The sequence below is a fragment of the Hippocampus bargibanti genome, linkage group LG17 (genome assembly GCF_051943395.1).
Source record: "Hippocampus bargibanti isolate YZ-2025 linkage group LG17, ASM5194339v1, whole genome shotgun sequence".
NCBI classification, from domain to species: Eukaryota; Metazoa; Chordata; class Actinopteri; order Syngnathiformes; family Syngnathidae; genus Hippocampus; species Hippocampus bargibanti.
In genome coordinates this window covers 9,075,318-9,102,294 of record NC_142750.1, presented here as the reverse complement: position 1 = coordinate 9,102,294, position 26,977 = coordinate 9,075,318, and the positions used below count along the sequence as shown (strand labels likewise).

Here is a 26,977-nt window from a genome sequence, read left to right as displayed (position 1 = left end):
TAAGGGACATAATTTCTTCTTTCTTTATAGCAAATATGGAAAAGCATTTTTTTTTCATATTAGACAAAAAATATTTTTTTCACCAATTTACAATTATATTTTTTCGCCTTTAAATTTTGAGTTCATAAAACAATTGTATTTTATTATTTTGAAGGCATCAGAACAAACCAGCATTCAATTTGGTACCATGTGGTATATCTGTCATGCAAAGTTTACTCAAAAGCCTTGAAATACAAAAAAGGATGGCAAGCGGTCAAATATGCCATCTTTAACGACCACATCATTTCTACATTAAGGAGATGGGGAGAAAAAGAATATTTTATCTTTTAAAATAGTCTTTAAGTGAGAAAAAAACTCTCTGCACATAATCATACTGATTTAGTTCAATATAAAAAATATATATTTAATAAGGTGATAACATGGGTTGATGTATAACAACACCATGCATGCAGGTAACCTCCAGACATTTTTTCAACCTGTCTGCATAGGAAAGGGGCATTTTCCATAAAAGCAAAAGAGATTGTAGCTAAAAACCTAGCTGGACTCATGCATTGTAAATAGCACAGCCACCTTATGTCGAGTCAAAACAGTTTCATAAATAAAATGTGATTTTTTTATCGTATTTTTATACTTTGCACTACGTGCAGTTGTTTTTATGAAACTTTTTTTGCAGTTGGACATTTTAGTCTCTTGACATTTTTTGTGCATTAATTACTTTGTTTTATCTTTGACCTCCCCCCTCCAGATAACCCCTCATTTCAATTTGCTACTGTAGATTGCAAATCTCCACATTGTGGGAGTATTAAATGCTTTCTGATTCGGAGACTCAGCCAAGAGCTTTTACCCAACACTAAAATTTACAGATCAACTCAAAGTTATTATTCATTTATATATATATATATATATATATATATATATATATATATATATATATATATATATATATATATATATATATATATATATATATATATATATATATATATATATATATATATATATATATATATAAAGACAAGAGCTCAATTTCTCGCAATTCATTCAAATGTATGTAGGGCTGGGAGTGGTATGAGGGGGGCGTTGTTTCCGCGAGCAGGAAAAGGGTCAAGTGAGGAGCGGATTATATCCTTCCCTCATAATAATATTAATTAAACAATTTGCATGCTAATAGGGTAACAATCATCGCGGCATCTGTTGAGAGACTCGGGTTATTACAACATGCCACTCCAGGTGTCAAAGGTCACCGACGAAGAGGAGTGGGTGGCTTGGGGGTGGAGGGGAGATTCCGTTCGAAATTTCAACTCTGATTAAGTACCGTGTGACACGTCCGCACTTGGCAGTCTTAATGCGTCGCTTGGGGAGGGGGGACTAATAGTGTGAACTGGATTGTTGCAGCAAGGTCTTTGCACTGTTATTTAAAAAAATCTGGTCTCATTTACATGGATGCATTGTAGCGAGTCGTGCGTTTCAAAATGACTTTTGTTTCGGCAGCCAGGTTATCGTTTTTATATAAAATGTAAAAATTTTCAAAATAGTATTTTCATCAGTGATTGGATGTCGCATTTGTATCATCTAAGCATTTTCGGTAACAAAATGAAAAAAAAGTACATAAATGTGTCTGGAGCCCCTCCGTGCAAGAGCGGCGACTCCTGCTCTCAACTATCCGCCTGCCTGCTCCCTTCGCCGGGATGGAAGCAGCCCTTCCTCCCGGTGGGTCATCCGGTGGTAAGCTGCAATGTAATTCTTATCAAAGCCCTCTTGTCTTGTTGTGACAGCTCTGATATTGTTTATTGAGGTGGATGTCAGCCTTAATTAGCAATCGATACGGAGCGGGGGTGGAGTGGGGAGGAGGGACGCACCTGTGACGTCATCGACTATTTCCGCCTCTCATTGGATCTCGGATTCCCTCCCTCACAAGCTCGGGCTAATTATCGGGGAAGGTTCATGTGGATAAAGTGGAGCTCATCTCTGCCTTGTACACATCATGCCCCCACCTCGTCGGCCAGATTCGCTTTTGGGTGCTTCATAAACTACCCCTCCCCCATCGCCCCCCACAAAAAAAGCATAACAATCCCACCCCTAGACCCATCACCGGCCCACCAGCAGACGCTCGCGGGATGATGGACAGCCGGATACTGGAGCCGCATCACGCCCAGTTCGGAGGCACCCTCGGCGGCGGCGGCGGTGGAGGCATGGTGGGCTTCCCGTACCACCTGAGCCACCATCACGTCTACGAGCTGGCCGCGGGCCACCAGCTCCAATCCGCCACCGCTGTCCCCTTCACCATAGACGGATTACTCAATGGGTCGTGCGCGGCGTCCGTGGGCGGTTCCGGCGGCTTGCTGGCGTCTGGCTGCGGGATAAACGGAGACAATCAGCCGTACAAACTGACAGGTAGAAGAGCGCTTCGGTGCTTGCGCGGTTGTTGGGGAAATTAACAATTGTCACGCATGGCGAGCATAAGCAGCGTCGTTTCCCTTCTCATGCACGCATCTCACTTAGCTACAAAAAAAAAAAAACACCGCAAAGAATGACCCTAAATGAAAACAAACGATTGCTCCTTTTGTAAACAAGGAGGCAGACGTAAACCCCCACATCCAGCCAGATGTTTCATACCATGAATATGTATGCTTGTTGTGCTCCCCGCTGGTAGACTCGGGAGACCTGGACAAGGAGAGTCCCGGTTGCAAGAGACGAAGAACGCGCACAAATTTTACCGGCTGGCAGCTGGAGGAGCTGGAGAAGGCGTTTAACGAGAGCCATTACCCCGATGTGTTTATGAGGGAGGCTCTGGCCCTTAGACTGGACCTCATCGAGTCCAGGGTGCAGGTACAACTTTGGATTTTTCCTTTCGGCACGTTTGGTAATAGACTTTCGGTGCTGTGGGTCAATCTCCAAGTTATATAAAAAAAGCAAACAAATAAGAAAATGGATCGCGCTTAGCCTCAAATTTCCTTTTTTAATGTGCACTTTTCCTGTTTCAACCATCTTGTTGAAACGTAATATTTTTTATATACATTGTAGTTACACATTTGTTTTAAATTGTATGCTTACAAGCCATCAAAGCCTTAATTCAGTTTATAAAAAAAGGCCGTTTTATGCCACTCACATCTGACATAAAATATCTTTAAATTAATTTTAATGCTGCCATATGACCCTTTTTAGACACACAGACGATGCAAAAATATGGCATTAAAATATTTTTTAAAGTTTGCTGGTTTAATATTCCACAAGTAAAATATATATGAAAATATAAAAATATATTAAAATAACATCTATAATAGTTGACAATGATAACCCTTCAGTTATTGTCATGTGTCTGTAATCGCAGCACATAATGGCCAATTAAAAAACTGTTTCAGAGCCAAGTATGTGACAAAACAGTAGGACTAGCTAATTCGTTAAATAAAATATTGTTAAATTTTATTGATTTGTTTCAAGGAAAAATAGTGTAAAAACACCCACCTGCTTTTTCTCGCCCTATATGCAGGTCTGGTTCCAGAACCGCCGAGCCAAATGGAGGAAAAAAGAGAACACAAAGAAAGGTCCAGGCCGACCGGCTCACAACGCGCATCCGACCACCTGCAGCGGCGAACCAATGGACCCGGAAGAGATCGCCCGGCGAGAACTGGACCGCATGGAGAAGAAAAAACGCAAACAGGAGCGCCGCCTGCTCAAGGCTCAGAACAAGCACCTGCACGGGGATCTATTTCACACCCCGGGATCGGACAGTGACAGCGGCTTGTCTCACGTTACCGACAGCGACCACGGTGCCGGCCCGCGTTTGGACCTCACCAAACCACATTGCGAGCCCGCTCCTCATTCGTTAAACACGCCGAGTCAGAACCAAAGATACCTGGACCAGGACGCTGGCGGCTCGGAGTTGGACTCGTCCGACGCTAGCCACCGCTCGAACTTGTTCTCTGGCAACAACCGAACCACCGGTTTGCAGAAACTTAACCCGTTTAGCGTGGAAAGTCTCCTGTCGGACTCAAGACCCAGACGCAACTCCGCGGCCTTACCCACATCTCGGCCCCTCATTGGGAAGGGCCATTTTCTTCTCTACCCTATCACGCAGCCGCTCGGATTCATTGTCCCACAGACGGCCTTAAAAAACCTTTCGAATCCTGACGGCGGTTCCGGGGATGACCAGACGCCAAACGTCCACGAGTCCGCTGAGTCTTCGGGGTGCAGGAGGCTCTCCCCGCGGTCCCCCGACAGGGACCGGTTGGGGTCGAGGTCAAGCAGTCCTGGGACTTTAGGCAATGCACCTGACACACAATGCGGGGATGAACATTTAGAGGAGAGTCCTGTCGAACCGCAGCAGAACTGTCACGAAAATACGGAATAAACACGGAAATCAAGATGGATGACAACAACGTCTTAAATTTAAGGCCAAAGCTCAACTTTGCCACACTAGGTTCTCCTCTTCATTTCAGTGTGAGTGTCTAGATATCCTTTTAAACGTGTCAGAAAACCAAACAACACGTTCGAGAACTGTGAACAAAAACGAAAAAAGAAAATGAACGATTATACTATTTATTTCCATATGTGAAGCTTTTTTCTGAAATAAATCTATTGTATACAATCACATCGGACGCGTGTACGACCTTAAATGGCGAAAGCAAGACCTCCGACCTGAGATGGCGAAAACAAGACTTCCGTGTTGGGCCAACCAATCACATGAGAGTTTTTCTTGGGGGGGGGGAGTCAGATTTGACATTTTTCAGACTTCAAATCTATATAAAAAAGAAGAAAAAAGTGTAGGGTCAGTCAATCACGTATGAAGTTTTTTTTTTCTGGGAGGGTTTTGAACCGTGTATACGTGTTTTTAATATTAAATGGCAACATGAAGTCGTAAAGGACATTCGGGGAAATGTCATGCTGTATTTTGCGTTTGCGTTTTATATTCAAATATAGTCACAAAACACTTCAGGGTAGTAGGATCTCACCGCATGAGAAGCTAAAAACACTTCCGGGTATCAGGACCACATGAGGGCTTTCTTTTTTTCAACTTAGGCAAGTGAGAGGGGTTAGGGGGGCGATGCCTCTGTGTTATATTTTTGTAAATTTGTATTAAAGGCGACAACTACACTTCTTGGTATAGGGCCAGTCAATCATGCGATTTTCTTCTTCTGGGGAGAAATGCAGGTTAAATTTTGTCCATTGCCTTAACAAATATATTCATCTATAACACCCACACATACACACCCACACGTGTCCACGCATATACACACACTCCAAAAGATGAAATGAGGTTACAAGCCTGAGGCAAAAGAGAGCCGCTGCACTCCTGCAGAGTTTTGATATGAAAGTAATTATTTTCCCGGTGGCTACTTTGCGGGGGAATACGGTTTATTTTAGCTTTAAAAAAGTGGGGGCGGAGGTGCTGTTTGAGGTGGTGCTGGGTAATACATTACCGATTTGAGGCGATATGAAATCACATAAACTTCCAGGAATAATAGAATTAGCATGAAAAGGCCTGGGTGTCAAATTGAAATAGGAAAATAATAGCCTAGGCAGCTGCGTGCATGTGTGCATTATTGGATCGTGGGGAGGCATTTTCATGAGCTCACACTCTGTATGTGTGTGCGTGTGTGTGTGTGTGTGTGTGTGTGTATGTGTGGTTGTCAGGAGGGGCGGAGGCTGTGGACCAGAAGGGGGTGGGTTGGGGGGCTTGCACATGAAGATAGATGTTCAATGATATCCGCTCATTGTTGTGTCGCCTTCACGTCCATGTCGGGCTCTTATCAGCCTATTGATCACGACCGGGCTGTAATGGGGCGGCCTGGGCCGAACGTGGCTATTTACAATGGCACAACACATTTATTCTAATAGGGAAGGCGCTCCCAGGGGAGGCACGAGCAGGATCTGGGACATCTGCTACCCCCCCCCCCCACCCCTTTCCACCACCACCGCCCCCTGCACGATTCCTTTTGCCAATATTGCTCAATATCATGTCCAAGACATGTGGAAACTAATACTACTACTACTACTACTACTACTACTACTACTACTACTACTACTACTACTACTAATAATAATACTACTAATAATAATAATAATAATAATAATGCACAAAATAGCAAATACAGCCTTTTTTGGTGCATGAACATATGGTGACTTTTTATTTCCAAATATAATAAAGTGAGGCATTAAATCATCTGAGGTATATAAAAACATTTACATAAATTGACACCCTTGCAGCTGTTTGAGCATGCTGTTATTAAGGTGAAAGAACGGAGAACACGTGTGGGATTATATGCAGCTTGCATTCCGTTTATTTTATTTTATTATCAACATTCCCATTTTATAATATATGATTGTCCTATTGGTGAAGTTGTGAATTATTTTAGGCTATTTTTTTATTGTAGAGGAATTTAATCATAATTCAAAGTTTGGATTGACCCCCTTAGTCATGTAAAAATACAGTCACAATTGTTTGTTCACAAGTGTGCCGAAAAGCCATAATACGTCATCAAATAATAATAAGAGAACACAGCACTACTCGTGTCACTCAAAAGTTTCAATCTTTTTCAAAAAGTGTTTTTAACTCACGTTGAGCAGGTGTGTTAAAAGTCTCACAATGAGAAAGAGGAAAAAAGTGCATTTTACTTTCTATACCCCCCAGGCTTCAATTTGCACTAAAATTGAATGTGTATATTATTTTTTCCACGCACGGTGCTCTCTGAGGCTATGTGGGACGTGTGCCCAGTTCATCTATAATTCATTAGCAGACGCTGAATAGGAGTATCGCTGGCTGCACATTGGTGGCCTTAAGGTGAAATTAGCGATTTACTTAAGTAGTTAAGCTTTTTTTTCTTGCCCGGAAGCAGCACGCCTGCAATACTTGAAGAGCACCATCAATCGATGTGGGAGCTGCGCGTTGTGGAGAAAGCGGAAAAAGCGGCGTGTCGCCCATGAATCACACTTTATGAATTCAATTTGGGCCCGTATAGCCGCAGAAATTTTCAATTTGAACGGCGGGATCATTAACGAGGGGGGTTCGTGGATGGGGGGTGTAAATTGTTTTTGCTCTATTATGCATCGCGGACGCCGTCGTTTTTCTTTCTAATTATGAGTTGGTGTCAGGTCGGCCTGTCAAGCAAAAGCAAATTTTCAATTGAACTGATCATCGTGCATCCATTTTTATACGTCGACGTGCACGCGCAATTGATAAATGTGCAATGTCTACGAGCAAGTATGGAAAGCTAAAGGGCAGGTGTGAGAAGGGGGAAAATGGGGGGGGGGGGGGCAATCTGGGAAAATAATATGAGTGGTGCGTGGAGGTGGGGGTACTTGCAGCAATAAGTGCAGATCAGGCAGCTAATTTAGCACCCCCCTTTTTTTGGTACGATTTCCATTTCTCATTTTGAACTCTCAAAGGAGGAGGAGAGGCAGCCCAGAGGCAGGAATGGCCGTGCACTATCATGTTGAGACAGGGGGCTTCCAAATGGGGGGTCGTGGGGGGTACAGACACACATTAAAAACCCCGGCTTGTCTGTTGCCACAACGGCACGTTCCCTGCTCATAGGCTTAATTAAGGCTAACAGACTTTTCTCTCTCTGTGTGTGTTAGTTTTATTTAATGGGGACAAATTAATTAAGGCCATTTGGATGGTAACATTTGCGGAATTCCTGTATGATTTAGAAAGAAATGACTACGTTTGACTGAAGGGAATATCAATAATATTATATGGTACGAGCAGAAAGGCTTATTTGCCTCCCTAGATAAGACCCCACCCCCCAAAAAAATAATCCTTGATAAAAATCAAATGGTACTTGACATTTGGCTTCCTGTGCTGCAGGAACTTCAGTCAACCCCCCCCCCCCCACACCCCCTTTACTCATTTTTAGGATTATTTCACACTCCTCATTAATGTGCCGGTGGATTTAATCATGCTTATCTTTCACGCACACACCTAGGATAAGCCTCAAATTAAGCATCTGTGCTGTGATTTATGAAAAAGTGTTTTAATCAAGCAGGGGGAAAACATGTGACAAAAGACAACATCTAGACAAATAGCAACTAATTCATCAGCAAAATCTGCATGAAATATTTGGTCGTTTTGGTCCATCAAAAAATAAATATATTTTATTTAAAAAATACAATTAGGGTCCTTTTACAGTTAATCACATTACTTTCTAAAACCTAACCATATTTTCTGCACTATAAGGCGCACCTAAAAAAACATTTTTCAAAAGCTGACCATGCGCCTCATTATGTATGGAAAACGTTTTAAAATATGTCGTTCATTGAATGTGCCCCTTATAATGCGGTGCATCTTATATATAGAAAAGGTTATTAAATATGTCATTCGTTGAAGGTGCGCCTTATATTCCAGACAATATGGTAATTACCTTTAAATTTGTTGGACATAGAAAATGGGGTGTGGAAAATGTACAAAATCAGGGCAGAAGTGCAAAGCAAAGCAATAATGTCAATTTCACAAACCCTAACATGTTAAAACGATTTGCCTAAAATACCATTCGGAGAGTTCATTTTGTACTAAAAGAGAAAATAATAGTGTTGTGTAAATTATCTTTCGTTGTTGAAAACAAACATCATGGCTTTACATATAGTTTTTTTTGATGGGGAATGGGGTCGTGGGGGGTGTTAAAATTAGCATTAATATCTGTACTTAATGATGGGATCAAGCTTAGGGTGGTGATGGGTGGTCCAAAATATAATTTTCAATTTGAAATAAAACTAATATTAATTTGACCGAACAACATTTCCATGGGTTATGTATCCATTAATTCTTTATAACATTTGAAGAAAATGTCACATTTTATGACTGCAGCCATTAACTCATTCACTGCCAGACGTGCAAAAAATGTGTCTACTCCAGTGCCAGGGTTTTTGTCATTGTCACTCAATTTGCTGGATCCACAGAATATTAAGTTTTAGGAGTACATAAACAGTCAATGCAGCGTAAGAAATATTAGACTATCCTCTTTCATCAAATAAAGAGTTAATTCCTAAATTATATGAGTCTGGAGTTATATGAGGTTGAAATGAGGGCGGCTGTCCAAAATACAACGCAAAGCATACATATTGATTTACATAGTGCTTTAACAACAGCGGAAATGGAACAAAGTGCTAACATAGAAAAAAGGCAAATGCTGCCCACTCGTGGAAGGGAAAAACATTGCCAGAGGTCTGACCAGAGCTTCATCGGCACCCTCCCGCAATAAAAACCAAAACCCGACCACATTGGGTAATGGCGCTCCACGTCATGCTTTTCAATTCCTGAAAAAAAATTGGGCATGGCAGTGAATTAGTTAAGGGATTTTCATGGAAAATACTTCACTATATAGTAAAGTATACTTCCAAAATGTTCACACGACTACATGACCTCCAGAACCAATTCATTTTGAAAGTAGAAGCTCCTTTACTGTATATTTACATTCACATTCTGCTAATCAGCTAAACAGGTGAAGACAGCATCTCTTAAAAATGAATAAAAAAGCACAAAACATGTCACATGACCACTTCATTATGAACTTTGTAAAAGCAGAATGCTTGATAAAACTCTGGCATTGACTTATAATAAATACACTTCATGATGTGCGGCGAGCATATAGAATTGCACATATGGATCAACTGCAATATATGCACCAATTAGCACCTTTTCTAGCAATGCCATTTGAAAATCCGCGCTTTGTAATTGCTTTCACTTTGGTTAAATAGCTTTATTAGCAGACTGCTTGCCAAATAAGACATTCACCCTAAGTGGAGTCAATTAAAAGCCGCTGTTCTTAGACATCTAAGCGTCAAATAAAAAAGCGGTTCGCCAATCACTTTCTGGAATGACATTTTTTTGTTGTGTTATGCTGACAATGCATATGAATCCATTTAGATAGCAAATTTACATACATTTTCAAGTCAAACTTTATATATATATATATATATATATATATATATATATATATATATATATATATATATATATATATATATATATATATATAGTGTCGGACTTTTCGCTTCTCATCCGAAGAGCTTCGTCAGCGAACTTAAGTTGTGCTGGTGACTCTGGGCATATATATATATATATATATATATATATATATATATATATATATATATATATATATATATATATATATATATATATATATATATATATATATATATATATATATGAATGACTAGAGTCACCAGCACAACTTAAGTTCGTTATATATATATATATATATATATATATATATATATATATATATATATATATATATATATATATATATATATATATATATATATATATATATATGACTCTGGGCATATATATATATAAAATAAAGTGATCCAGGACTAAGAACTTGCTGTTCTAAAACGCCAAATGGTGAAAAAGGATGTTTTACAAAACACTGGCTTGGATAAAGTTGAGAAGCTATGATTTGTCTCTCTCTTCCATATCTTTTAAAACAAGGACACATTAGTGCAACCAACCTGGAGGTCCCAGTTTGGCCCCTCCATTGATGTAAGCAATCCGTTTCTTTTCCTTTTTTTTATTTTGTCGGATCAATGTGAATCACTAAGTTTGCCAGAGTCACACACAAAGAACCCCGGAGAACATTCTGAGCTGCAGCCTTGAAAGCTTTGTGAGAATCAAACTGTCATTTGGTCAATAGCCGAAAGGCTGCAAGAGAGAAGGGTAAAAAAAAAACGGAGAAGCATCAACTGAGGCGAGCCGTTTGCTTGTGATTGGAGGGACGGTGACATCCATGTAGCCTTCAAACAGCCAGCAGGATGCCTCAAATATCAATAAGACTCTCCAGTGTTATCGCAGCGGGATGAAGTCAATCAGAGAAGAACAATCCAAGAGTGGAAATTTGGCTTAACACCCAGAAGCAACCTAACTTGCTTATGTACGAACCGACTGTTCAGGTGGTCACGTTTGGTGCTTTTAACTCATTCAGATTTTGCGATTAAATTAGCTGATATTAGCTGTTTTAAAATCTCAAAAAAATTGGCAGAATTTTGTCAATTTCACTTTTTCGTCAGATAAAAATGTATTGCAACATAGGACAAAGGCCATTTCAGCATTTTCACCCTCGAATCTGAAACATTTCCCCTGTTTTTCTCTGTTTTACAATGCAATAGAATACAATACAATACATTACATATTGATTTATATCGCGCTTTACATCCAGTGTTTTATAACATTAAATAATATAGGAAAATTATTGCTGACTGTAATTTACATCTTTATTGTTGTACACGTGAAAGGAAGCCAATAAAAGACATTATTCCATTTGTTAGAAAATTTTAAAATAAACCGACGGTTATCGTATCAAACACAGGCCGATACCAAACGTTGGTATCAGCCTAAAAAAAAATCCCTATCAATCCAGCCCTAGTTAAGATTTAACGTTACAAATATGACTTGTATTGCCTGAACAAATGCTATCCGTGTTTGAGTGAGAGCATATAAGCCATTTTAGCAAAACACACCCTCACGCCCAATCCTGGCATCGTGCAAATGTTGTCATTGGGGGCTTTGTGCTCTGGTGATTTGTATGAAAGAGACAAGTCTTTTCCTTTTGCAGACTTACCGTAGAATGACCCCCCCCCCCCATGTTGGTTAATAAAGCGCAAAGTGTGAAAAACTTCCAGAGATAGGATGAATTAAACACTGCTCCATACGCTGCTGTCTATATTTCTTTGTGTGCGTGTGGCTGCTTTAGCACAAGACTTAAATCTGTGTGCCATCTGCTGCTCTCTCGTAGGGGCCATCTCGTACATCCACATTGAATGGAAAGTGTTATAAGAGCTGAGCATTCAATTTATTACCTACCTCAATCTAGTTCAGTTACACTTTACCACATCATGGTAGGAACTAAATTTACTCTCCAAAAGTATGCATTTCATACCACTCGCTCGCAATGTGACGGATTCCAGTAAATAAGAGAAAAACAAACGGTGGTTGGTAGTTAAATGAGCCATTGCTAGATTTGAGCTCATAATTTGGCAGTGGCAGACCGTCAAGGCCTGCAAAGCCTTCTCTGCTGGCCTAAAATTATCTGCATCACAGACTGATGTTAATTATATTTTGTCCATGAATTCTTATTAAATGATTCCAAATTGTCTTTCAGCTTCCGTTCATTGCTTTTCCCCTGTTGTGCTGCTTCCAAATGTGTCTTTTAGTATTTAAGTATTTGACAATCACATTTCAGCCATCATTTGCTACCAGGGTCAGAAATCTAACTGGACGAGATACCAAAGCCTTCTTGCAAGCGCTGGTCAATGTCAGAGTTTTCGCCAACTATGATTGGCTTGTCATTAGCAAATCATAGTTGGCGAAAACTGCTCTGATCACAAGCCGCCAGTGACAAGAGCATATTGGCCAGAGCTACCACATTGTATCGATAGCGAGCTGTATAAGTGAATATATTGTGTTGATTTAATCGCAGTTTTGTCAACCCACAATGCCTGAAGGAGGAGAAGAAATGGATTTGGTAGGAGATTTACCGTTAATGCCTTTTTAAAGATGGACTTTTCAAGAAAAAATGAACAAAGAAAGGCTGGTCATTTATTTCCTGTGTAATAGTACCCTCTAGTGGACTTGTAGTAAATCACACTATACTGTTTTCAGCCCGGATTGATTCAGACGTAGCACTACTGAAGGCCTAGCGATGAAATGCAGGGCCCACCACTGTAATTCGGATGCAGACGAGGAAACAACTCTGTCAAAAAAAGTCTCCAATCAAACAGTAAAAAGTCATACAATTTTGTTAAAAAATAAAATCAATGCTAGTTTAATAAACTCGTGTATGTCGTCATGCATTGCATGTTAGCTTCAAGCTAAAAGGACTAAACGTTATTTTGATATACAAAGTGAAATTTTCTTTGTTGGATGCTTAGTTGGACAGTAAAATTCAAATGGGAGTGACATAAAAACTAGCTAAAAGCAATCACTTGATATTTCTTTGAACTGTTCTGCCAAACCGCTGCTTGTCGAGAAGTTTGCGGCTCCAATGTTAGACGTCCATTTTTTTCCACACTGCTCAAAAACAAACAAAAAAAAAACACTTGCTGAATGAGTGAATTCAGTAAGTGTTATAATTGGTTCAATGCGTTAGAGAATACTATTTGACTCTCATCTTACAGTAAATAAAATAAAGCCTTTTCAAGTGAGAAAAATAAATAGTTTTGTCTGGAATTGTACAAACCGGCTGATACAAAGCCTCTTCACAGATTGACCGAATCTCTGCAGTCAGTCGGTGCGATTCACACTTTGACCTTCATAATGGATACAGTGCACGCCGAAAGGAGACTCGACTAATAGACATTTTTGGTTGCAATTAAAAATGCCCTGACAAGAGTTGCAAATGCGAGAGGGAATCCAAGACGTTCACAATTAAAGCGCGACTGCAAACCTTCTGAACACCATCAAGGCCAAGCCCTCACATCTCACCATTACATGCACATTATTTAATCCTCCGGTACACCTCGCTAACTACTGACATGTACAGTTTCTGTCATGAAGCTCAGCGACAGGAGCAGACTCTCCGCTCGGGGTTCACTTTTTCTTTTAATGGCCCGAGGGTAGTGAGTGTTCAGTTCAACTAGGCCTGAAATGTTCGAAATAAATGTAAAACGTTCTATGGGAGATGCATTACGCAGCATTGTGGCACAGTTGAGATTGACAGTCCAAGAACATTTCACTATAGTAATGGAGGGTCTGTCTGCATTGAACTCTCTGAGCTGTGGTCAGATGAGCCAAGCTCTGGTGGTCCTGTCAAAACTGATACTAGCCCCACATTTATTGTCATATTTATGACATTTACATTTATGATGTAATATTTATTTATTTATTTATTTATTTATTTATTTATTTTTGTGGCGGGACTATGCCTCTCAACCAGCAGGCATATATAGCAGCGGGTGTGTTTCAAATTAAGAATGTTTTGGTGCGCTTTGGATATTTATTTGTGTATTTATTCATTTACATATTTATTTATATATTTATTTATTGGATATATTTGTAAATTTATGTCTTTATAAATGTAGTTTTTTTTGTTTTATAGTTGTCATAGCACCCAAATATTTTAGTGATAGTTTTTGAGTGAAGACATATTTTGAAGCCCCACCATTACAACAAACAAACAAATAAATAAATAAATAAATAAATAAATAAATAAATAAATGAAAACTATTGTTAAAAAATATTACCAACTTTTGCTTCAGCAAGCCCAGCAATGAAGCTTCGTTTTTTTTCCTGACGCCTGGTATGAATCTATTGCGGCTAGCGGTCAGATAGCTAGCTGAAGCTAGCAATTTGTGGCTAATGTGCTCCTTAATCAAGTGCTGGTCGCATATTAGTTTTTTCATTCATCAGAACCTCCCGTGAGGCGTTTTAGTGATGAAAGAGCTCCGGTCACCTAAAATGCCCTTTTGCTCCATTTAGGAGCCAAAAATGGTCAATGATGTAGACATTTGTGGCACACTGGCCTAATGCCACCTTCAATGTTGAACCATGTTGATATAAGTTAGAAAAAAAACCTAACCTATTGTGCAGAGGCAGCAAGCAAATGAAAGGTGATAACGGGACACAATCAATGGCGCTCACCTCTCGGAGGTGTGAGCACATCCATCAGCCAAGGCGAGGACGACCCAGGAGGCCCAAGCCTTATTGACAGCGTGAGGGGAACCTGCGGGGGGAACATTTTAACACATAGAACACTTATTTAGCTGCTATTGACCAGGAAGCGAAAACTCTCAAAGTAAATCATGACACCACCATATATTTGCTTAAACCTGATATATAGCTACTTTCGAGAAATCCATGCATCCACTTTCCTGGTCGTCTTGAAGCGTAATGTTGACATAAACCAGCAAAGCAACAAACGATCCAAAAACATGTGTACTCTTTTGGGTCTACATATGACATATAGAACAAAACCCCCCAAAAACACTGCTGCGCATTTACTGTGCTAGCTTCATGCTAACACCAGCACATCATAGGAAACCTCGAACATTTTCTCCTAGAGATATTTGGCCATAACCTGGGCATCAACGTATTTCCACATTCACTATTACACTACTGTGTCATATATTCTTTATCTGCGCATCAATGGGCAAAGATGAATTGCATTATGAAGGAACTAAGCCATGCACACGTTCGAGTAGATTGGTCAATCCCCCTGTGGCATTGTTGTGATACATTGCGATGCATGCATTTGGCGCAGTGATTAAATCCTTCCATGCGTTTGAGGTAAGTTGACGTCAATCCATTTCATAATTGACTTTTATTAACATGTTCTTTTGGAAACACTTCCATTAACATGTTAATTAGCATAGCGGGTTTAGACACCAATTACGGGTTAGGACTTCATTCATGAATTAGCATAAATTAGCGCATTGTCTGGCGTGAATCAGTTGCGTAGGGTTTGGGGGGGATCAATTGAGATGTATCTTATCTTTAAAACAGTATTTTAGAGATGACTTTTCCAATAAATAAACGTTTGTACGCCACAGGCGTCAACGTCTGCAATTTCCAATTAAAGAGAATTCCAATTTCAATAAGTGACCACGCCGACAAAAGCCCGCTCGCTCACGCATCTTTAAAGGGGCTCTGCAAATTAATGAACAGAACACGAGAGGAGGAAATGATTCCTCCTGAGTTCTCTTGGGCAGATAATGATTCTCATCTTTATCAGCGGTTCATCTTCTAAGGTCAAGTGAAAGTGAAAGGGATGCAGCCCGCCCCCAGTCTTTCCAATTAAGATGAGAGAAAAAGAAGAAAGAAAGTGACGCACTAAAGCCAGGCTGCATTTTACACAGCTAGCTTGCTGACTGCTCAAGTATCCACAGGCAATAGAAAAACAAGACGATTAAATTATGACACCTGCGAGTCATAATATACTCACCAGCCAAAAGTGAGATGAATGCCGTCGCACACATTAGCACCTTTGAAACTGTGCTCTTTGCTTTGTATGTGAAAGACTGAAAGTAGATTGATAAATATGAAGAAGTCACGTGGGCGTTTTTTCCGATGCCCATGATATTGCTGGCCGCCATTATAACCGGGTAAGTGACACTTTAAGAAACACTTTTTTTTCAATGACATTATGACCAACATTTTGTTCAAAAGACATAAACACCCAGTAATGCAGATTTTTTTTTTTTTGTTTGTCGTTGGATGTTGTTAAACATAACATGTCCACCCTCAAGGACAGTTTCTGCCACCAGGAAGTCAGGTGTCTCAACTCCCTCCCAGCCCTGCCCCCCCTGCCCCTTCCCACTGCCACACTCACCGAACTCTGAGTACACGCTACACGCTGTACTATCATCCTGAACTCTATTTTTCTTTTTTTCTGCACGACCTCACCTCAACCGTTTTTGTTTTTGCATTACTACACTATGTCCCTTTACACACAACACTACCTCCCTTTACATTCACAATCTACATGTATTGTCTGTTGTCAACTGTCTGTCTTTTTTAGCCACGTTATAAGTGCCTTTCACGCTGGGTCCAAGAGGACAATAATTTCATCTGTGCTGTATGTCATGCATATTAGCATATTTGACAATAAAGCTGACTTTCACTTTGACTGTCATCATGAAATATCAAGTGAAATTAAAATGTTCCAGAAATTCAACATATATTCAATAAGTCTGCTAGCTTGCTGAATCATGTTGCTAAGGCAAAGTCCGCCATGAGCTTACAGCGTTAAAAGTATTCAAATAACATTCACCTTGTCGGCAAGCTCACAAATTTCGCTATTTGGATTTACGAGGTAAATTGTTCGCTTGCAGTTAAGTGACATGGAAAAAAAATGGGCTAATTCTCCAATTTTCAACCGCCTAGCATCAAATTACCACAATGACGTGGAATGGATAATTGGGATTTTCTTGTTGTTTGACGTTCCATGTGGACTGATGAAACGCCTGTTATGATGACAGCCAGACAAGCCTCCCCACTGAGAAAAACTGCATTGAGCATTCACTGCCAGACGATGTGCAAAGATTGGTCCATCCGGTGCCAGGGTTTTTGTCATTTTCACTCAAATTGCAGGAACCACTGAATATTGAGTGTTAGGACGACATAAACATTCAATGCATTGTAAGAAATCTTAGACTCTCTTATTTAATCAACAAAAAAGTGTTAATTCCCAAGTTATTTGGGTCTGGAGTTATATGAGCTTGAAACGGGGGCTGCAGTACAAAAGGCAAATGCTGCCCCCCCCCCCCGTGGGAGGGAAAACCATTGCCAGAGGTCTGACCACCTCTTTATGGGCACCCCCCTGCAAGAAAAAACAAAACCCTAAAAAAATTGCGAATGACACTCCACGTCATGCTTTTCACTACCCGAATAAATTCAGGAATGGGAGTGAATGAATTAATCTCCGGGTGAGGGGGGTGCTGTAGGTGCAGTATGTTACTTTACGTCCCACATTGATAGTGGTGGCAGATATATAAACACGCTGCGCCCCTGCACCCACCCCTAGTACCGTGTTGTCACATAACAAGAGGATCGCACCTCAACGCCAGCCTCCACCTCGGAGTCCCATGCTAAGACTCACAAGAGCATCAAATAAAAAAGGAGTTTCTGCAGCACTGAAAAATAGAAGACCCGCCTCCATAGCCACTTCACCCCACCACTATTCCCCCTGACCGCAAAGTGTTTGAAAGAGCCTTCAATCAGGTGATAGAGGTTTGTGTGAGCGTGTGCTTAAGTATATTATTCTGTCCGATTGCACACTGCGTTTTCATTCCGCCCACATTGTAGCCGAGCCTAAAAATAAGTGGGCATAAATTGCAAATGAATGCCTCTTTAGGCAAGTTGACGGGATGGAGGGTACGGAGGAGGAGGAGGGGGGGATACTATGCATAGGCCACATTAAAAGGAGACTTCATTAGGTGCGCCTCAAAAAGTAAAAATAGTTTGTCACGTGTATTATCGTATTGTTTGCTCTAGTGGAAAATGCTATGAAAGCGCCAAGTCCTCAAGACTACCGCTGCTAAAGTAATATTGTTGAGTATTGTTTTAACATACAGAGTTGGGTGGAATGATTTTCAATAATAAAGTACTGTATTTTCCGGTGTACTTATTTGAAGGTGTCGGACGTTTTACTTCTCATCCAAAAGGCTTTGTCAGCGAACTAAAATTTTGCTGGTAGCTTTGGACCTATACAGTATACTGTTTATATCCCTACTGTCCAGAGGTGGCGATGCCAGACCTCTGCTATGATAGGTCCCTCCTCTAAGGTTGGGGGGAGCCGATGACTATTTCTTGAGGCTACACTGATTATTTCTGTTGTCTTGATTGATTATGGTCTATGACGAGCCTGATTGCACCATCACCTCATCAGCATAACTAAGCCAATGTGGTAATGATCTCAGAAGTGAGTTGTAAGCACGATCCAAATTAAACCTCACACCACTATGGCGATTTAGTAAGGGTTTTGCTGTTTTATAAAACGAGCTTCTTTTGCTCCCCTTTCAAGGGGAGTAAAAGAAAATTTTTAGTTCGCTAAGGAAGCCTCCTGGATGAGAAGCGAAACGTCCGACACCTTCAAAGAAGTACAGATGACGACTGAAGAAACCTTTTCATCGATGGACCACTCCTGTACGAGTGAGAGCTTACACAGACGTAAACCTGCTCCTTATATGCCGGTGCACCTTCTATGTGAAGTAATATTGAGCCACAACAGGGCTCACAACTACTGTCAGCAGTCACAACCCCATTTCCTCCTGAAGAAGAAGTAGTGCGTTAAAGCCTCTGTAGCACCTTATAATGTAGTCTGCCTTATATTTGGAAAACCGTTTTCATTCATTGATGTCTTATAGTCCGGTGCACCTTACATATTGAAAACGTTTGAACATACACCATTTATTGGGGGTGCGCCTTATACACTAGAAAATACAGTAGTAGCATTTTTTTCTTCCCCAATATTTGTGATTTAACACCGGATTACTTTTTCAAAAATCTTCTTTTAGTGTTATTTTTTTTCAAGTAAACTGAACAAATACATTAATTATTATGAACACTTCTTAAAAAAAGTCTTTTGGTGTTTTTTGTCTTTTTTTTCAAGTAAACAGAACAAATACATGAATTATTTTGAACACATTGGATTGATGTTTTTTTTTTCCCATTGGACTTCTCCATACTGGCAATATCGAGGAAAACAAACCATGTGATTTCCCCGACAGAATCAATGGATCCCTTATTGGCATTAGCGTTCCAAAGAGCCGCTGTTATTCCCTCCGAACCAAATGGGCCACAAGGTAGGGCAACAACAAGCAATCCCTCTGCTGCAGGGGGTCCGCAGATGGATGATTTCTCCTGAGTCGGGCTGAGCCGCATTGATTCGGCGACATCGGGCGGATGTCACACGTGCACTCGACAATGCTCGATGACTTTGCCATCCCATTCCCATTTAAATTGCCTGCGTGTTTCCTACTCTGACACCTGTTTAAATCGATGCCTTCCTCTGCAGGTCATAGACGCGCCATGATGAGGCGCACCGCCGACGCCTCTCAAATCCACTAAAATCAACACAATAATTGAAATATTTTCAAACTGATTACACCCAAGCCCCGCCGCCCGGCCGCCGGATGGAAGGAAGCACGTTGCCTAGTTGCCACAGGGAGTAAATCATCTTGCATTATTTGATTTGGCTTACTGATATGAAACCGCCAGTCCCTTCCATTAAATGCCTCGCGGTACAGCACCTTGGGGAGGGTCGGCAGAGAGAAAACACAAAATAGTCAGTGGCAACCTTTTAAAAACGGCATCTCTAACGTCCCTTCTCGGAGGGGACCCGTGCACAAATCTATTTGTTCCTGACCAGATAAACAAAGCTCAGCTTCAACTTTCATCGAAGCAGAACAAAAAAGACAGCGTAATATACCAGGGTTCTCGCTTCTATAAAGTGGCCAAGAGGAATCGTTGGCTCTATTTGGCCAATATCGCATTCCCGGGAGATAATAGTCAGTCAAATACAATACCTTTGACTGAGTAATAGACTGCCAGAAAAGGTGCATCAACTCAAGTTTCACGGCAAGCGCTGCAATTTAGTGACAGACATCTCAGTCGGAGGAAAACAGCAACGCTACAAAAAGTGGTCAACTTTCACTATATCAATGTAGAAAAGCACCGCCAATGACAATTCCAATGAGACATTTTTAGTTGAATGAAATACTTCTTTAGCAGTAGCCAAACAAATGTCAACATTATTAGTGGTGTTTATTTTAAAGGTGAGAGGTAATTTATTCATAGATAAACGGGTCAAAGGGGAGAAATTTCCATTCTTTTCGATCCGACAAAAGAGAGTGCAAACATGGATGCCTGCTCTGTTGATTCATTTGTATTGTATTAAAAAATGGTGGCAACGGGTACTAGTTAGCATCAAATAAAATATGGGTAGCGCACATGTCGGATCTGGGATTTTGCGACGTACTCAAAAGAATTGAGACAAAAAAAAAATGAATTTCAACATGTATTATTTGATTCAATCTTAACTCATTCACTGCCAGACGATGTGCAAAGATGTGTCCACTCCAGTGCCACGGTTATTGTCATATTCACTCAAATTGCAGGACCCACAGAATGTTAAGTTTTAAGACTACATAAACATTCAATGCAGCATAAGAAACCTTCTCTCTTCTTTCATCAGAAAGAAAGTCAATACCTAATTTATATCGGTCTGGAGTTATCTGAGCTTGAAATGGGGGTGGCTGTGCAAAATAATAAGAATACATTTCATCTATAAGTGCCTTTGAAAACTCTGAAAGACACTTTACAGTCGCAAATGTTGATCCCTCGTGGGAGGGAAAAACATTGCCAGAGGTCTGACCTGCACTTTAACAGCACCCCCGTAAAAAAAACAAAAACAAAACCCAAACAAATTCTGGAATGCCGTTCCTCGTCATGCTTTCTTTCAATTCCCGAATAAATTTGAGAATGACAGCGCATGAGTTAACATAGAACACATTCTTTCTTGTGTTGGTATTTCCGCATACAGACACAGTTAGTAAAATGTGTTGCGCCGTTGTGGGTGTGAACACAGACGACTTGATTCCAGGCTAATGGATGTGGAATCACCCCTCCACCCTCTCTCCCCACAAACTTCATCTGACAACACCAATTCAATCAGAGACTTGATAAGGCCACCGCCAAACTTGCTGATTATCCCCGAGCCGCCTCAGCCCCTACCATTTAATATGAATACTGCATTGAGGAGGATTTTCTCCAAAGACGTGTCAGACACCGAAAGGCCGCTCCGGCCGGCCTTGTCAAATGAGATCAGTGCTCGGCATAATGGGGAGGTCAAGTGGAGGGGCAGCAGTCTCTCATTCTCCATAGCCGGCTGACAAGCCCCACTACAGTTTTATGGGGGCATACATAAAAGTACACTACAAACGCCAGATTCACTTGTCCAAGGTGTCCCGTTTCGTTCAATGAACAATTCCAAAAGAATTCCAAAAGAAGAAAAAAGACTAATCCTTCAACTGGGCTGCCAATTGAAATAATCTACTTGTGCAACATTAGATTCAATATTTTCTTCCTGCTGACGCCGTTTAACAAACTGCCTTGACCTCAGTTATGGGATGATTCTGTCATCTTTAAAAACTGTCTCAAAAGTCACTTGTACTCTTTGGCATTCAACTCAGCATGATTTTGACTTGACCTTAGTTTCACTCCCTCGTGCTTTCTACTAAGTTTGTCACTGCTTTATTTTCTGTATAGGATCTCTGTCCATGTTAAGCGCTTTATTGCAGCTTCAGCTGTTGTTAACAGCGCAATTTACATCAATATGTATTGTATTGTATTGTATTGTATTGTATTACATTGTATTGTATTGTATTGTATTGTATTTATTGTATTGTATTGTATCAATAACACGCTGACGGAAGATTGTGGACGGCTCACAGAAGAAATTGGTTGAAAACCAAAATGGGGTGCTGCTAGGTTTTAGCCTTGACAATATAAAGGGATCATGGGATGGATGGTGTTTACCCAGTTCCCTTGAGAGATTAAAATAGTATTATAATAATAATAATAATAATAATAATAATAATAATAATAATATATTTATGATGATTACATAATAACATAAGGCTGTTAGGCTTGAGGATATGTGGAAATATTAAAAAATATTTTTTTTATTTTTATGTGTGTCACGTTTCAGATTGCAACCAACGGGTGGCACTCTACAGTGCCCCGCCTGCAGCTGCATAGGTGTAGGTCATTTTAATCAGTGGCAGTTAAAAGGACTCCCGGCATGACTATTCAGTGTCGGGTCATTGTTTGTTTCACCATGTCAGGTTTGTTTTGTCTTGTCATGTTTGACTCATGGTTTTGTTTGCTTCTTTGGACATTTCTGTTCTGAAGACTTTGTTGTTTGAGATTTTGTTCCGGCTGACTTTATTTAATACAATTTGTCAAATACACCATGCTACTCCGTCCTTCCTGCATTTTTGGGGTTCACCACCACCCACCACCTTGCAAATCGTGTTTTTCTTTATTTATGATCATAGAAATGATTTTACTCGAATTGATCTACAATGTTGATTCATTCAGCGAAATCTTCCTGTGTGATGAACATTTTTCTTTTTTAAATTTGTTTTAATAAAAGCTGCAATTCTAGAATTGTAGCCTTTTATGCAGGGCCTTGAATGTAAGGTTTGAAACAAACTGAGCGATGCGCAGGAAGACTCACAAGAATTCACAAATAGCCTTGACTTGGCTACTGGCTTTGTTGCAAAAGTTTGTAGAATGATGAGAAAAAAAATATCAAACTGACAAATATGTGGATCTAGAATCTTTTTGTTTTAGTTCAATATCGGACCCATCTGCATGTCAACATTCCAACATATGCTGGAGGTGCGGGTCTACATTTAATATTTTTGCCTGAAAACAACGCCCAGATGAGGTTTATAGCGCCACCTGTTGCTTTGGGATCTGCTGCTCCTGTCGATATGGACGTCGATTGGATCAACAGTTTGTTTACATTCGGACATAATGTACAGTAAACGGTGCAAGTAGAGTTTAAAGTTGCCTCATTAGCCGGCCGTCAGGCATTGCTCGGCCAGGTCGATAGTGCGGGGGTGGCGGGGGTGGCGTGGGCGCTAGCGTTTAATTACTGGGCGGCACGTTTTCCTGCTCGTCTTCAAACTGTTTAACTGCTTTATTGGGCTGGCGCGTGTGTGTGCGTGGGGGGTGGGGGGGGACAGCTGGCCCTGTGAGTCCCCTTGAAAAAGCCTGACAAGCAAGAGATATGTCAATTCAGTCGTGGACACAAAGCAACATCTGCCGCGCCCACAGCCCGCTATTGTGCGGCTGTTTAATCTGTCCCCCTCCGCCCCTTGACGCCGCACAACAGTTTGCCTGCATTATGTTTTGCCACTCAATTAGCATTATCGTCCCGCTGAAATCGAAGCCAATTTACCTTTAATGACGCAATTGTTACGTGAGTGACAGCGGTCGGGTGTCGCAGCTATCGCTAGATAAACGCCGGGGCCGCCCTTGTTTTCTTTGGGTCGGCGGCGGGGGGTAGGGAACACGGGTGGTGGTCTCCGGAGGGGGTTGGGACTTGCCATGGCGTCTTCGTCAGCCAATGGGTTCACCGCTTTGCCACCGACATTGTTTCCTCCGCTTTGCCAGAATCAGTGTGCTGGAAAATTGAGTCCAGATTCATTAGGTTTCCAGTGTGGCGCTGGAGTCAGTTAAATTGATACATTTCCTAACAAAATTGAAGTGCTATTGTGGCACTCGCGGATGGCTGGTGACCTCGCTCGGCCCGCTGAGCCGCCCGAGCGAGCTGATGGATCCATTAGACCGCTTAGACTGCTTATTCCTCTGCCTCCATCTCTGACTGACACTGTAAATCTGAACCAATTTCAAACCCTAATCACCATTACAAACCGCTTCCACTGTCCATTTGTTACTCCGCTATTCCAATGCGCTTCCTAGATGGGTTCCGAAAGACCCGTTTAGAGGCGGGCAAGGGTGGCGGGGAAGGGATGGGGGCGATCTCTGCTTTCGCCCTGGTTAAATGGCTCATGACTGGACCTCTTTTCCCAGAGAAATGGGCGAGGGGGGAACGGTGGGGGGTGGGGGGGGGGGGGTTACAGTGGAAACAAAAGGGGCCCTTGAATAACCCCCCACTTCCAGAAAAATAGAGTTGGATTGAGAAAAGTGATTGATAAATGAATAAATATTAGCTATTAAAGTGTGATCTTGTGTAAGATGACAGACAGGCCCCATTGCCAGCGTTCTCTGAAGTGGGTGTCCCTTTTGAATAACAATCAATGTTATACCTCTAAAATATTTCCTCAGTCGTTCGCTTTTTCTTCCCTTTTTTTTAGCCCTGGCTTTTATCTACTCAGTCGACCGTGTAGCACGAACGTAGCAACTGGAGGATATTATTTCCCTGTTGGCTTCCGTCATATAACTCTGCTTAATATGCGCTCCATAATTTGAGAAACTTGAATTATAACCCCCCGCCCCCCATGTACCCCCTTGAATTTACTTTGCTTTATCTGTCTAACCTTCAACTTTGTTCAACTCTGAATCGGCGACTTGGAACGCGGACGCGGAACAGGTGAAAAAAAAATGCAAGAGACAAGCCTAACATGTATTATTCATCGCTTTAAATCATCAGTGTTCAATTAAGGAGCTTTACTGTACGTTAGAGAAGTGGCGAGTTGAGCCGTCAGTCTCCACGTCTAATTATCTGCTGCAACTCGTATCCTCCGAGCGCACCGGAAACTCATTTTAATTGATATTGAGATGTTTATGCCCTCGGAAAGTAATTACGTGTTTCAATTAATCCTGTCTAATTTCTGGACATCTTATTTCTTCGTCCTTGAGCGTCCGATGAATTCCCTCGGACCTCCTACCCTGAATTAGTCGGCCCTCAAATGCAGATCCGCAACTGACCCCGTCTGAGGCAATGTAAGTCCAATTAAAAAGAAATAAATATACAAAAAAGAAAACTTTTTCTCTTTTTGGGTTCTTGTATAGGCACCGCTGAATTGCGGAATTTGCACAATATATCTACAGGGTACTTAAAAAAACGCTTTTAAGTTACCAATATCTCTATCGCAATCAATTATAAGAGTGTTATCACAGAAACTGATTTTGCTCTCGGGATCAGAACGGCAATCCGAGTCATTTGAAAGCAGAAAGCAGGCCCTTACCACTGACCCGATCGCACTCACTAACTACCTGCTCTTTGCACCCATTTCTGATATAATTCTTGCATGTATTTTCTTGTTTCTCAAACTTGAAGTACCAAAAAATAAAAAATAAATAAATGTCATTAAATAACTACAAAAAAGTACCACCATCAGGCCTACATTACAGTAGTGTATTGGGTCTATATGTTCTTAAAATTATATCTATATTGCTTGGATACTGCTAGAGGAGGAATGTGAAACTCATTTTTTGCCACAGGCCACAATTTAGTTAAGGTTTTGTCTCAGGGGCCGGTATGAATTTGGGGAGGCCATTGGAATGTTTTGTCTCCTCCACATATTGCATACAGAATGCAGAACTAATTAATGAATAACTAGTTTTCAAATCTGAAGTCAAGATAATGACTATTAATGTGGTTTACATAGGACAATTTGAAATATTGGTTCCGATTTAAGCAAGCATCATGGCACTTGACATGCTTAATTTGCTTACATGGGCGGAATAAAATCATGTGGCGGGCCAGATTTGGCCCCCAGGCCTTGATTTTGAGACCAGTGTGCTAGAGTAAGCAATGCCACGAATGACTTTTGATCACTTGTCCACCATAGCATAAGATTTTTTGATGCTATCATCTGTACTTCACAAAGTTTTGTAAAAAAATATGTTTTATCGCTCTAGTACAAATTACCGCAAACCTCCATTAAAGGACAACCGACGTCACGTTTTTGTTTATTAACTGGCATCAGAAAAACGCTTTATAGCATCTAAAATACCCAAAACACGCAGTATGATATTTTTATTCAAATGCAAAACACCAATAAAAATGACTGAAAGTGTCCAAAATCTGCAAAAAATTGAGCTGCGAATTGGGCATTTTCAGAAAGTCCCGCCCCCGTTCGTGATGTCACGCCAAGACATCTTGCATTGCTGGAGAATCAAAACAATGGCTTCAGATTCGGAGAATATGCTTTCTTGTTACACATCCAGTTATGAATATGATTCAAATAGTTCTGAAGAGGAAAGCATGCATGTTTGCAATCGATTAAAGAATTTATTCCGTACCATTTTGAGACAACATTGGGGGAAATGATTCACCAAAAAAAGAGGCCGAAAATGGCAACCGAGCTCCTATGTGGAATTAATCAGCCCGTTTCCACGGGCTGATAAATTCCTTATATGGAGCTTGGTCGCCCTCTTCTGGCTCTTTTTGGTGCAACATGACGTTTTCAGACCAAACAAGCACAGCAAAATGCATTGACGTGATGGAAGGACTGTTACAATGTGTCCTTTTTTCGGTCAGGGGCGTTCCTTCAGTGACGTTCCTTCAGTGACGTCACGTACGGACTCGTCGGAATATTCAGTGCGAGTCTTAAAACGTAAAATATAGCTATATGCTGTGGAATCTTTGTAAAATACGCTCAGTAGAAGTCACTTGAAGTGATTTTACAAATTATGGACACAACTTGTCCACACAACGGTTGTACTTTAAATCTGCCAATCAAACATGATTTCTTCATGACGAAAACGAAACGTCCTGCCACTTTATTTCAAGACCACCGGTTCCCCCGTGAGTTCACGTGTGGACATACAATGCGCGAGTGTCCAAAGCTGCATTTGTACGCGCCACAATAAATCCGCGTTTCTCATTGCTGCCCCTGCAATGCTCTTTGCTCACACAAGCAGTCACCTGCAAGCCCGGGCAACAAAAGGCCTGCTTGAGGATTAGGGTGACATCATTTTAGCGCTGGTCTGCGAGGCAACGGGGGTGGAGTGGGTTTGGCGCCGAATGGGCTTGAACCTGCTATGCCGCACGGAGATAAC

General features: G+C 41.0%; 1 protein-coding gene and 1 long non-coding RNA gene across 4 annotated transcripts; one reads left to right on the top strand and one right to left on the bottom strand.

Moving 5' to 3' along the window:
• Window positions 1-2,093: 2,093 nt before the first annotated feature.
• uncx (UNC homeobox) lies at window positions 2,094-4,608 on the top strand. Its single transcript, XM_089019511.1, has 3 exons — window positions 2,094-2,394; window positions 2,654-2,829; window positions 3,491-4,608. The coding sequence occupies exons 1-3, from the start codon at window positions 2,118-2,120 to the stop codon at window positions 4,349-4,351; spliced, it is 1,314 nt and encodes a 437-aa protein (XP_088875637.1). The 5' UTR covers window positions 2,094-2,117; the 3' UTR covers window positions 4,352-4,608.
• Window positions 4,134-24,030, bottom strand: LOC148885575 (uncharacterized). Of its 3 annotated transcripts, none has more exons than XR_016118149.1 (3): window positions 14,579-16,185; window positions 4,639-4,739; window positions 4,134-4,271 (listed from the first exon to the last, which is right to left on the bottom strand). It is a non-coding gene; the product is annotated as an uncharacterized LOC148885575 (long non-coding RNA). The 3 variants fall into 3 exon arrangements; XR_016118148.1 differs by lacking the exons at window positions 4,134-4,271; window positions 4,639-4,739 and adding exons at window positions 7,993-9,252; window positions 23,406-24,030 and having other exon boundaries at window positions 14,579-14,660; XR_016118147.1 differs by lacking the exons at window positions 4,134-4,271; window positions 4,639-4,739 and adding exons at window positions 10,307-10,645; window positions 23,406-24,030 and having other exon boundaries at window positions 14,579-14,660.
• Between the last annotated feature and the right edge of the window lie 2,947 nt (window positions 24,031-26,977).

Bases quoted from the DNA above. Each gene is read 5' to 3' on its own strand.
- uncx (XM_089019511.1), top strand. From the start codon at position 2,118: ATGATGGACAGCCGGATACTGGAGCCGCATCACGCCCAGTTCGGAGGC. The intron at 2,395-2,653 runs GTAGAAGAGCGC...CCCCGCTGGTAG, and splicing joins TCAGCCGTACAAACTGACAG to ACTCGGGAGACCTGGACAAG. The intron at 2,830-3,490 runs GTACAACTTTGG...CCCTATATGCAG, and splicing joins TCATCGAGTCCAGGGTGCAG to GTCTGGTTCCAGAACCGCCG.